At 36.6% G+C, this 12457-nt stretch overlaps 3 protein-coding genes and 1 pseudogene across 4 annotated transcripts; 3 read left to right on the forward strand and 1 right to left on the reverse strand.

Moving 5' to 3' along the window:
* Positions 1–5110: 5110 nt before the first annotated feature.
* Positions 5111–6458, forward strand: LOC119077748 (superoxide dismutase [Cu-Zn]). Of its 2 annotated transcripts, none has more exons than XM_037185050.1 (5): positions 5111–5256; positions 5326–5386; positions 5522–5758; positions 5827–6048; positions 6119–6458. In XM_037185050.1, exons 3-5 carry the CDS (start codon positions 5564–5566, stop codon positions 6380–6382), a joined length of 681 nt encoding a protein of 226 aa, XP_037040945.1. In that variant the 5' UTR covers positions 5111–5256; positions 5326–5386; positions 5522–5563; the 3' UTR covers positions 6383–6458. The 2 variants fall into 2 exon arrangements, with proteins under 2 accessions (XP_037040945.1, XP_037040934.1); XM_037185039.1 differs by having other exon boundaries at positions 5112–5256; positions 5326–5390.
* A 494-nt stretch (positions 6459–6952) lies between these two features.
* On the forward strand, positions 6953–8524 carry LOC119080028 (annotated as a pseudogene).
* Positions 8525–9935: 1411 nt separating this feature from the next.
* Positions 9936–10669, reverse strand: LOC119078148 (ragulator complex protein LAMTOR2 homolog). Its single transcript, XM_037185624.1, has 3 exons — positions 10491–10669; positions 10242–10428; positions 9936–10175 (listed from the first exon to the last, which is right to left on the reverse strand). Exons 1-3 carry the CDS (start codon positions 10556–10558, stop codon positions 10053–10055), a joined length of 378 nt encoding a protein of 125 aa, XP_037041519.1. The 5' UTR covers positions 10559–10669; the 3' UTR covers positions 9936–10052.
* Positions 10670–11619: 950 nt separating this feature from the next.
* LOC119078188 (small integral membrane protein 12-A) lies at positions 11620–12300 on the forward strand. Its single transcript, XM_037185662.1, has 2 exons — positions 11620–11865; positions 12103–12300. The coding sequence occupies exons 1-2, from the start codon at positions 11736–11738 to the stop codon at positions 12234–12236; spliced, it is 264 nt and encodes an 87-aa protein (XP_037041557.1). The 5' UTR covers positions 11620–11735; the 3' UTR covers positions 12237–12300.
* The last annotated feature ends 157 nt before the right edge of the window (positions 12301–12457 follow it).

Below are 12457 nucleotides of genomic sequence, written 5' to 3' on the forward strand. Positions count from 1 at the left end.
TTAAACAGTTTCAAATCTTTCTTTTGGACAATGTGACCCCGAGCCTCTAAACACAAACACATAATTGAATGATCGACACTTCCTTATTATGAAACGCTCTTTATGCCTTTATGACAACATGTTCAGATAACCAGCATATGTTTGTTTGGAGTTGGATTTGCGTTTTGTTTTCATTGTTATGAGAACAATGTTATCTCAATTGAAACAGACAAAATTAAAATTTCTAAGCATATTCATGGCAAAGGTATCGTGAAAAAACCTTTCCAGTCTCGAGGTTATATGTCTAGCGATTGTAGCATGGGGGTATCATAAGAAATAAGTTGGGTCGACTGTCGACTTCCAAAAAATGAGTAGATTAGATTTAGGATTTTGATAGTGTTCAGTCAAAATACGGGACAGGCACCTGGATTGGTGATCCTTTGTATCTTTTTCCTGTTACCTATGTTTATTCCAATACTGAGAAATTTGAAAAATGAAATAACTATTTCAGTCGTCGTTTCTTGAAAAAAATCAGGTCCAGAAGTCAATTAAAAATCGGTAAAATTTCCTACAACTCATGAGTACCTTCTGCTTTTCTTTAGAAAAATAGCCAGATTGGTAATAACCTTAGAGTTAAGAATTAAATCAGAGTCACTCAGCTCTGATATACCCGTAATAAATTTCCTAAAGAGACATGCAGGGCTGTCTGCAAGGTTAAGATCGTAAAGGTATTTATTGAGCCCGCAGTGGCTCAAGAATGAGTACAGTAAGGATTGTATATTCAATCAAATAAAAAGAATAAAAAATAATAACCAAAATTAGTATGACACACTGTCCCGTTTCAGGCCTCTATTTAGAGTACACTCATGCTTGGAAACGCGATGGCACAGTTTGTATTTTCAATTTTCATGGCACGTATTTCAAGTTTTCAAATGAAGAATTTTTATGGCATATTCTTGGTCATAAAACTGTTCTCTATCTGTTTAACCATTTAATACTGAATTGTCTGTATTAAATCCAAGTTTATCGAAAGTGTCCCAGTGGTAATATTTTACGTTTTAAATCAGTGGTAAACACCCCTCTCGTTCATTCAAATCTTTATAGATCCTATCTCACTTTTCTACCTGGCTACGATCTCTCGCTTCTTACATCTCTAATGTAGTAGCATTGACTCTTATTTGATTACCAGATTATAGAGATTGATGCCGCACAAATTGTATTGCAATTTATCGATTCATTAATCATCATCTAAGACTATAAAACAAATAACGTCATACATTTCAGTAAATTGTTATTTTATTGATTTTCCTATATTTTTTTACGTATAATAACCAAATCAACGCTGCTATATATACGTCGTTTCACACGAAATTCAAAGAAATCCGTCGTAGCATAGATAAATACACGAGTATGCTCGTTACATGCAATTGAAATAAAATGTGATGGGGTGCTAAAGAAAAGGAACGGTATTTTTCATCGAAAACCATAGAAAAACTCAGGGAAAAAAACTTTTATCCACTTGTGTCTGTATATACCTTTATGAACATTGTAGAAAGTGAACATCAAGCTCTTTGTTGTGGGTGCATGCAACTATAAGCACACGTCATATGTGTAAAGATAAGAGAGTTGCTTGGTGTATTTATATATGTACAATTTTAACAAGAAAATTGTAGGGGGATAACGCAATTGAATCGGTTTGGAATAATAGATTTCATATAAAATGTTGTACCCTGAGAGAGTAAGTGTATACATACCAAATCTACTACGATATTCACCCATTATAGATTTGTGAATATATAACATAGCATAGAAAATGCCCTGCAGGTTTAAATGGGGAGAAAAAAGGAAAATTTGTATTTGAAAGCCTCCCAAGATACCTTAGTTTTTCATCATATTATAATGCTATAACATAGAGAAATTGGTTGTGAACTGTATTATATGAGTTTGCATTGCGTTCCCGTCCATGTCAAACGGTTTTAAATGGAGGGGTGATTCACATCACTGTTTTGCCGAGATATTGCATTTTGTTATATTGTTCTCGTGAACATATTTAAGATGATTCTGATCTTAGAGTATTGTGTGTGCAGTGTGCGAGTGTATCAAATCGTAAGGAATATTTTATCCCTCGTTCTCAGAAGATTTGTTCAATTTTTACATTTTCTAATTTTGCTATCTGGTAGAGTTCAGACATAAAGAGCTTTAGAAACGTCTGTTGGATATTATATTTTGTTTGAATGGAAACGTTAGTCGGAAATATTATTATTCTTTTCTTTGTGAATTTTTTAAACCAAAAATCCGAAGTTTCTTGACCAGTTTAAGTTTAATAATGCAGACATATGGTTCAGATGAAACATAACATTTAAGCAGACTATCGAGAAGAGCTTGACCTCAGTAGTTAATTATTGAACTATTTGTACAAGTCCAGAATCCTTCCACTAACAAGAAAAATATTATTTGAGAAACTTTCACTTCCTATAAAATTAATTACAAAGCGGAAATATTTCTTATTTTCTCTTTATAGCTTCATTCCTATGCAAGATATAGAGGTGTAACATGAACTCTGTCATCCCGAAGCATGTCTATTTCATTTAGATTGTATTGAATGACATCAAATTGTATCATCAAAAGAAACGAAAGATAAAAAAAAGATAAAAAGAATTCACGCCTCTTTGAAGTAAAACACGAAATTGGCTTCTTTAGCGCAAGGATGTTTAATTAAAACTGACTACTTTCGGGAAATAATGAAGGAAAATTTGTCTCACAGCAATGAAATTCATCAGATGTAGCAACTTATATTGTAGACATGAATACGTAAGGAGGCTATATTCGTAACAAGCTCGTAAATGGATCAAGGACAGAGGAAACAGAATCGTCAGATGTTTATTTCCACTACACACGGAAAACACCTTTGAATGTAAAACTTTTATCAATTATGAGCATAACTGAGATATTTGCTTTATTCAGAAGAAGTCAGTCTCATAACAGTATCATTGGATAACAAAATTAATCATTTTACATCACTGTAATTCGTACAAACATTCCATTTTGTTCATTGAATTTTTTTATGAATGCGAAATCCGTTTCAGGAGCATCCAACACTTCCTTGCACAGTCGGACCTCAATGCAACGTTTTTGACCCGAGCAAACTGCAACAAGTTGCTTACAAATCGGCTCAGTTAGGTCAACGCTGCACTCGAATATCACGACTTTGAGCTCGCTCAAATTGCGAATTACAGCTACAATCGTTTCAGGTTGCAGCAATTTCCTGCACGCAATCTTCAGCTGTATCAATCGACTGTCGCGAAGTTGAGATAATTCTGAAATGTTCACGTCAAATTCACAGAACATCGACAGCAAATTTTGAGTAACTGTAAGACGAGTCAGATTTTTGAATCGTGCGATGCTGGCTACCGCATCATTTATTTCTGAAAATCCCAGTGTTAGTTCCAACAAATTTTCCACAGGAACATTATTCAATATCATGATATCTGATGCCACTTTGTCGCTATGGTCAAACGTCAGTCTTTTCAGTTTTTTCAAATTTGCCAACGCTTCAGTGTTACAGACTTTTGTTTCGCTTAATCGTAGTCCAAGCGTTTCCAAATCCACCAAATATGAAATAAATGTCAAATCTATCTCGGAGAGAAATGTGCCACCAACTAAGAAATCCATGTTCAACTCTGTAAGCTTTGAATGAGTTTCGAAAAATGTTTCCAACCGCGAAAACTGAATGCCGTTGGTCAATTGCACACGGTCTGATAATATCCGCAAATTGGGGAAATTGAAGCCAGAAAGGTGAAAAGGACCTTGGTAAGCCACCATTTTTAGTTCCACCAATTCTTTACATCCAGAAAGCAATGCCCGTGTGTCTGTCGGTGAAATGTCTGTGTACAGCCATATCTTCTTAACTTTGGTCATTAGCCTTACAGCTGAAGGTGGTAAAGGTCGCTTTCTACTATCCAAGAGAGTTACACCTTGTAGTGTATCCTTGCAATATCTCTCCAAGCAATCAAAAACTTTTCGCATGTTAGCGGAAGACAAATATCCCATTATATCCATAATGGCAGCATCATGAAATAGATCCCCAAAACATCGTAAGATTCGAGGTTGTTCAGCCATTTTGACACCATACGTGGGTACTACGTATGTCTGATTCTTCCATCGACATTTGAATGCGATGCGAGCGATATTTTGGAATCGTTTGCAGGTATCACTCAAGAAACACAGTTCCCATTGTGATGCATACCCGAAAATTTCAATTAAACAATCGTCGTTTAATTGAAGAATGTGGTTAATTTGTCCATTGTCGGATTCGTTGTCATTGATGTTAGCAAGTATGGCTTGTTGATCAGCCATTATGTCGAGAAAAATCTAAAATTTTCGTACTTGAAATTCTACAGTAAAACCAGGCACATATGGCTCAGACAATTAAACTGTATACAATACCACTTTCAATGCGTTTTGACTTAGAATAGGTTTTCTCGCCAGATGGCGACGGAACTCGGTACACATTCGTGGATATTGACGCTTTAGTTTCATTGGATTTAGTAAGTTGTATGGATGAAATGGCACGAAATTTGAATTTCACAAAAGCAGAGATCATACTCCTTTTCGTACAGTCATGTTAAACAGTGAATAGTTAATGTATGTAGCAAATTATCTATCGGCCTATTCGACATTAAGCGTTATCGACATTTATGCATCCTTTATTTAAGCGTCCCACATACAAGAATTAGTTGTAGAATTGCACGACTCAGCCACTTAAAAGTCAAACAGATTACCCAATGTAATTATATATTATTTTAACTGATGACACAGGGCTGGACTACCAACGACCTTTTGCTAATAAAACAAAATACACTCCCTGGTTTGCATTGGAATTATATTTCATATAATTTGAATTTAAGCTCATCTATTGTCGATTGCAAATGTTTAAAGACCTGCGTGCATCCAGTTCGGGCCTGTCATGACAGTACAAATATATGTATGATTACACTAAGCTTTATGTACAATTAAATCTATGTCGCATATATGCATTTGCTGAACGATACTTCCACATTTTAATGACAAGATTCGTTCCATTTGAATGATCGCACATCACGTACGGTTTGCCTGTAAAATCATTTAACGTTGTAACCACCTTGCGAAGTTCATCGATCGTTGGAGCAACACAAGATCATAGCTCATTGAGTAGACATAGTTTCAAAATTTCCTCCGAAATTGGCCAAACAGTTCAACAATTTTAATTCACAACGTTACAACGTAGTCATTAAATTTGTGAGATTGCAAAAAAAAAATAATTGTCTACTGTTGAAGCCTGACTTACGATACGCATTTTTGTTTTAGTGTTGTTTGCGATTGATAGTTGAACAGTTCATAAAAACAGTTTTTCCAAAAAAATTATTTGGTATGTTAAATATTTAGAATTATTATCACAGTGGGATCGCTCTTAATGAGTGTGGAATTTCAGTGAAAGTTGTTTAAACTCGTACACAGAACGATTTCGATTTTGTTGTTAAAATGCTTCCTTTTCCGCTTGTAGATCTCTAACGTTAAACTCATTTTCATATAACATTTGACCAAAATGCTGCGAAAGATATGTATTCACGGTATTGTCTACTCGTTCTTCCTACTTACAATTTCTGCACAAGAAAATAAGCTACTCGACAATCTTGAAAGCGAAGTGGAAATCATTACTGGGAAAGAGCCAACGGGAAAAATGTTGATGCCATTTCATCACAGACCCTACGCATACCCACTGATTGTTCAGCCAGTGAACGTATGTAGTAAATATACTTCGGCTTTTCAATCAGCAATTTTTTGTGTGTGTATAATTCTTCACTTCAGCCACTACCAATATACAGAGCATCAGCGAACCTAGTCGGTGACAATGCTGAAAGCGGTCCAAATGGTATTATAATTTTCAGACAATGGAGTTCGTCTGATCCCGTGATGGTCACTATAAACGCAACCGGATTTACCGTCGGAAAACATGCTGTTCACATACACGCTTATGGTGATCTGAAAGAAGGATGTAAATCAACCGGACCGCATGTTCGCAATATATTGGTGAGATTAATGAGTTCGGGTTTTTTTTTTGAACTCGGTAGAAGATAACAATTTCGTACACCACACATAGATAGGTAACGTTGAAGTGAAAGAGGGAGGCAAATTGGAAATCACATTCCACAGTCCGTATCTAACGCTTTTCGGACCGAAAGGGATTGTTGGCCGTTCGATTGTGATTCATGAAAAGCCGATCGAATTTAATCGGTTTCCAGATATTTATGGCATTCCTATTACACCGACCGTTAACGGGGCACCGTTTCAAGCTGAGGAACAAAGTGTTGGAGCGGTATTGGCATGTGGAATTATAACAATTACAGATAATTCACATCCGTAAATTAGATGCTGGTGTAGAGGTAACTTTGTAATCTTGATTTGTTTAGAAGAAATAAATTTTTTGGTAAAATTTGTAATGTTGGTCGTCTTATTATGCTTTCAACAAAAATGTTGCTGTGCGGAGCTCGTAGTTTGTTCTTTTAAAAAAATGTGTTCTAAAAGTCACTGACTTTGTTTAGTTATTACGAAGTACAGGAAGTAGTGTAGTCTAAGGTATAGTCACCAGAGAAATGATAACAGAGGGCGTTGCTGCCGCCTCACCGGCGCAGCGTCGTCTGTTATCATTTCTCTGATAGTCACAGTACGGCACTGATTTTAATACATAAAAAATTGCTTTAAAAATTGAATGTCTTTGCCTGCAAGAGTAGCAAAACGAAACAACGGCTCGTAAACAATTTCTATTATTACATTGAATGAAGGCAATATTAATTTCGCTGAAAATGTTCCCATGCAGCCGTAATTGCAGTTCTATTTATTTAGTTGCTTTGTACACACAGTAAAATCAAAGTCTATTTGAACAACTTCAATTTTTTACGGATTATGCAATTTACATTTCAGAATGTTCTTTTCGGCTCTCTATAAATTGTTTCAATGTACAGTCATTTCTTCAGTTCCCTATCAGAAGTCAAGTTGTCAAGTACTTCAATTCAACAAATAAGATAATGACTCTGAGAGCTTTGATGCGACTATTCACTCTGTTTCAATTCGCTTTGATTGCAAATTGTGTGGAAAGTGACGTTGTCGAGGCTGTAAAGGCTTTATTCAAAGAAATAAATAAACCACTGCAACCAGTGGCAGTAACATGTTGGAGTGTGGGTCAGTGAAAGGAAATTTTCATTGACTTATATGCATAACGATATCAACATTACAGATGCATCTGTGAGTTTCGTTCGCTCCATCTCGAGTTCTCAAGACTATCGGATAAGTATTTTTAACGATGAAGAATTTGAATTTTCAAACGTTGAACCCTATCAAGGCAATGTGTTTATCGTTGATATACGTTGTCCGAATATTCAACGAATTATCAATCAGGTAAGCTTAGGTTCCGACGTCGCAATGAAGGTAATTTGAATCTGTGAACTCACTTTATAGACTGACTATCTCTCTGGCGTAAATATTAGGATGGTAGTGATTGACTCGCTGACTGTGACAACCGATGTAAGTATTTTATAATGTCAGCTAATAGGTAGTGTTACTCCGTGTATCGGGGTAGAGTGGCACAAATTATTATCGTAATTCTAATTTTTTAACATTAAATATGCAAACGATGAGTAAGAAACTATTGTCCAAGTTCCAAGTGTTTATGACTATGTTCGTTCTCTACATAAATGAGTCACCCGATTTAGCCTGGTCCATTGAGTACATAGAGACTAAATAGATTAAAATAAGAAAATGTTAACTTAAGCATAAAACTTTTAAGATTTTTCGTTGTCTAGGGCGTTCTTATGCAGTTCTTACAATTTTTAAATATTGCAGGTGAACACAATGCAAGAGAAGATGTTAGATCTGTTTAAGGACTCAGCGGTTCTACCAAACAGTGAAGTTTTTTTCATAACTAGAGCTGACAATAAAACTTATAACTTTGCGGAAGGTACGTCCTTACTGTAGCGGCCTCAAATAATTTAATCTTAGAGAACTCACTTTGCAGTATATAGAAGTGCTATCAATCAGCCGCTGATTGTGGAGACGTTTTTGACGACTTCTCTAAGCGATAGTCACGGATTAACTAGGATTAGTAGACGACGCAGCTTAAATGGAATCGAATTGAGAGCCTCAATGGTTGTCACAAACAATGATTCTCTCAGTCATTTAGACGACTATCGGGATAAGCACATCGACACAATCACCAAAGTCTGTTACATCTTAACCAATCATCTCATATCCTATTTGAACGCAACGGTGTCGTATTCAATTGTTTCGTCTTGGGGATATGCGGATGCTAATGGGGAATGGAGTGGAATGATAGGACAATTGGTGAGAAATGAGGCGGATCTTGGAGCTACGTCATTATTTTTTACGGCAGATCGCGTATCAGTAATACAGTACATTGCAATGCCATCGTCAACTGGTTCCGCTTTTATTTTTCGTGCACCGAAATTATCGTACACAGACAATATCTTCTTGCTCCCATTCGATGATTTAGTTTGGATATGTCTGGGATGTTTGGTGTTAATTACAGCAGTATGCTTACTAATTACGGTTTTAGCGGAAGTGAAACTACAGTCGAACGGTTCACGAGTGAGTTTTTTATTTAAAAAAAAAATGAAATCACCAAAGAGTTCACCTCAGCTTCTTCTTGTATGGACTTGCTTCACTTATTACCAAACGATTTATTTACTCCATACTAGATCGACACAGATTCTGGATTATTACGAGCCAGATTTAGTGATGTATTTCTGCTAGTCTTTGGAGCTACTTGTCAACAAGGTTCTAGTGTTACGCCGAGAAGTCATTCATCTCGCATAATTACAATTACAGCATTCGTCGTGCTTATGTTTTTGTAATATCAAAACATTGGGATAAAATTAAGCAAAAATTTAAAGAAATGTCTTGAAAGGTACACGAGCTACGCTGCTAACATTGTGGCTCTATTGCAGTCGCCATCAAGTAAAATAAAATCTTTGAAAGACTTACTCGATTCGAGACTAAAGTTTGGCGTTGACGACACGGTCTTTAACCACTACTATTTTTCTGTAAGTATTGCATCGCGTTTCGCCCGCGTTATACCATTAAATCTCACCAAGCAATAAACTCGAAACAGCATGCAACCGAACCAGTAAGAAAGAAAATTTATGAACAAAAGGTGCGAAACAAAGACGGTAGCGAAAACTACATGAACCTGGAGACCGGGATCGAAAATGTTCGGCAAGGATTGTTTGCATTCCACACCGAGAGTGGTGTCGGCTACAAAATCATTGGCGAAACATTTTATGAAGACGAGAAGTGTGGATTGAGGGAAATTAAATATCTGGACGTAATCGATCCGTGGTATGCAATTCAAAAGAATTCTTCGTATTTGGAGCTGTTCAAGACAGGGTTTGTGTCTAATGTGGTGTTCGACTAGACTTGTTGGGTTTATTATCGTTCTGTGTAGATTAATGAGAATCAATGAACACGGCCTACAAGAGAGAGAAAACATTCGACTGTACACGAGAAAGCCGCAGTGTTCTGGAGGTGGAGGACATTTCGTCACAGCGAGTTTAGTCGACACTGGACCAGCAATGTTGGTCTTGGTTTATGGATATGTTGTTGCTATAATGTTCTTGATATCGGAAATTTTAGTGAAAAGACTTTTCAGAAATTCAAAGCCTCAATGCGAGTTTTTGAGATGTAAGAAATGATTTCTCTTGCAATCCTGTGTAGGTCTTGAACACAATTTGATTTTCAAACTCAGCAGGAGTTTGTTAATAAAGAAATCATTCGCTTAGCGTTGAACTTACCTCTTTAATGCATCATTAACACCAGGTCAATTGCTTGAGTAGTCATTTTTTTGAAGACAATTTCCCAACGATTTAACGGCAGTCAACTTCAGCAGAATTGAACAATTGTGTGGCCCATTTGATAGCAACTTTAATTCTTTCTTTCCACATCATTTACACTCATTCGAAATACGTTTCGTATAAAATATCGACATAAAACATTTTCATGTAATTAAACATCAGCTGACGGCTTTAAGATGTAGCAATTTCTTTCAATGGTCCTTCTAAATAACTGGCAAGTGCGGCTGCTTTCTGTTTCAACAGACCAAGGCCCACTGTTTCTTTGGCATACAAGCACAGGAGCAGATTCGAAACCTAATCGAAAATAAATTTTATTGCAAGTGTCTGCAGTCAATCAACCACTTAATGCTTCACACATACCTGCGTTATGGCAACATGTCCATTCTCACACTGCAACAAAACGAATTGAAGTCTGTCCTCTCGAAATGCATTACGGCCGTGTTTCTCATAAGCTGACCAAACGTTACTGGCTATCGCCGATGTGGTCATCGCATCTCGATCACCATATCCTGAATATGCCAATAAAGCCCCTTCCATGTTAAGCAATCTGCAATTGATGATAAGGGGTGAGTCAGGGACACATTTTCAATTTATAATTCGTCATCGTACAATGTGTTCTGAACACCACCAGTGTTCGCCTGTCCCAGCACTTGGGTGAGGGCCTTTGGCTTGAGCATTTTATGAAATTACTCCTTACAAATATTTATTTCTTCGATGTTCAAAACTCTCGTTTCTTCGTATTCACAACAATCGTCTTAATACAATGAAAACAAAAAAGAAACTATAAATGACAGTTGGATACGTCGTTGGACGTAGTACGTAACGTAGCAGTCGTGACGCCGTAACCGCCATAACGAAGAAAATATTTAAAAAAGGAAACCACTCAACAAAAATTGAAGAAGATTTAAAACCTTTTTGAGCTCGAAGTATTTTCACTTGCTCTCTACAAATGAGAAGATATGATCAGCAACAAGAAAGCGGGAACAACACTATAAAGAAAGGGTGTAAACTTGTGGAGGTCTACAAGTTACTCTTCTTCTTCTTCTTCTTTTTCGGCCTGTTTCTGTCCACTGCTGGACGTAGGCCTCCCCAATTCTTTTCCATTCCGAACGATTAGTTGCCACTTGTTGCCAATTTGCGCCTGCAATTCTCTTTATACCATTACTCCATTTCTCTGGTGGTCTACCTCTAGGTCGTGTTTTAGGTGGTCTCCAGTTCATGATCTTTTTGGTCCAACGTTCGTCCGTCCTTCTTGCAATATGTCCCGCCCAGCTCCACTTTAAAGATGCTATTCTTTCCATGACATCAACGACTTTTGTTTGTACAAGTTACAGTCTTGGTTAATACAAGATTCTGAAAGAACCATGACTTTGACCGACCTATAATATTATTTGGGCTACGTTACATTCTACACGACATTATATTGGGTGTTTCCGATGGTTTTCACATTATTTTTCTGCTGATGATACCTTGACTAGAAAAACTTCTGTTCTGTTTACAAAATTCAGCGCAGGGCAAGCATGCGTAATTGTAAGGACAGCTGACAAATAGAGTATTATTTTGTAGGGAAAATATTATATTTCGAAAATATTTTTTTCACCAACATTTGTACACTGTCAAGTTTCTGTCCTCTACTTAGAGCACTACTCATGCTTGATGTTCGTTGATGTTACCGTATAGTCGTTTTATATTTTGTGTTGGACATAAACAAGTGGTAAAGCCAATTTTGTATAAGTATGAGAAATGTCAAAGACTGAATGTCAACACTGTCATCTGTTTTTAACCGTGTGTGTGATGCAAATAGTGTAAATTTGCTGTTAATAATATATCATTTGAGAAAATACAAAATAAATAATGTGGCCCATTGTAATGGCTTTGCTGCGCAGAAATGCAGTATATTTTACATTGCCATTTGCGGCCGTTGTTGGATTTATTGGATATAATGTCGAGAATCTGATATCGGACAAGTACACACCGTACAGTCGTAAGTTCAGCAATTAGCCTTTGCAAGGGATTTTATCCATCAAACAATAAGTTTTAACATCTAAAGGATCTAAAGTCTAGATTAAACATTTTCTACATTTTTACCTACATCCTAAGTCTATTTCCGTTCATTCAATAAACAGACCGGCGTTGTATAACGTCAACTTTTCCTCGAATCGACATCAAAATAGTGATTCAAAGACAAAAATGTTTAATGGTTAACCTAAACTCATTTCAGAATCCATTCAGGACAACCGTGCTGACAGGCTGGCTGACGATGATATTTTAGCAAATGCAGCCAAAGTTGATAAACTGAAGCTAAAGGAAAATGTACTTGGTCGGAATCTGTCGCCATCGTTGCAAGCAAAATAACACCCGTAGTCAATAGACATTACTATGTAAATACCGAGAATAAATAAAGAAAGCTTAGAAGAAAGGTTGTAGTATTTTCATTCAGACTCATACGGTGTAACTCACTAACAAAAGGAGCAAATCTACAAAATGTAGGTATCCACAAAGGTAAGTACGCGCTTATTTGAAAAGTGAAATGGTAACAGGGTTTAGGGCTTTAAAAGGTCGGCCAACGTATAGAT

This window comes from Bradysia coprophila, chromosome III (genome assembly GCF_014529535.1).
Source record: "Bradysia coprophila strain Holo2 chromosome III, BU_Bcop_v1, whole genome shotgun sequence".
In the NCBI taxonomy this organism is placed as follows: domain Eukaryota; kingdom Metazoa; phylum Arthropoda; class Insecta; order Diptera; family Sciaridae; genus Bradysia; species Bradysia coprophila.

Coding starts and splice junctions, on each gene's coding strand:
- LOC119077748 (XM_037185050.1), top strand. CDS start 5,564: ATGCTGCGAAAGATATGTATTCACGGTATTGTCTACTCGTTCTTCCTA. Junction 5,759..5,826: donor TGATTGTTCAGCCAGTGAAC/GTATGTAGTAAA, acceptor TCTTCACTTCAG/CCACTACCAATATACAGAGC. Junction 6,049..6,118: donor CGCATGTTCGCAATATATTG/GTGAGATTAATG, acceptor CACCACACATAG/ATAGGTAACGTTGAAGTGAA.
- LOC119078148 (XM_037185624.1), bottom strand. CDS start 10,558: ATGCTCAAGCCAAAGGCCCTCACCCAAGTGCTGGGACAGGCGAACACT. Junction 10,429..10,490: donor GGTGGTGTTCAGAACACATT/GTACGATGACGA, acceptor CATCAATTGCAG/ATTGCTTAACATGGAAGGGG. Junction 10,176..10,241: donor GACATGTTGCCATAACGCAG/GTATGTGTGAAG, acceptor ATTTTCGATTAG/GTTTCGAATCTGCTCCTGTG.
- LOC119078188 (XM_037185662.1), top strand. CDS start 11,736: ATGTGGCCCATTGTAATGGCTTTGCTGCGCAGAAATGCAGTATATTTT. Junction 11,866..12,102: donor CAAGTACACACCGTACAGTC/GTAAGTTCAGCA, acceptor AACTCATTTCAG/AATCCATTCAGGACAACCGT.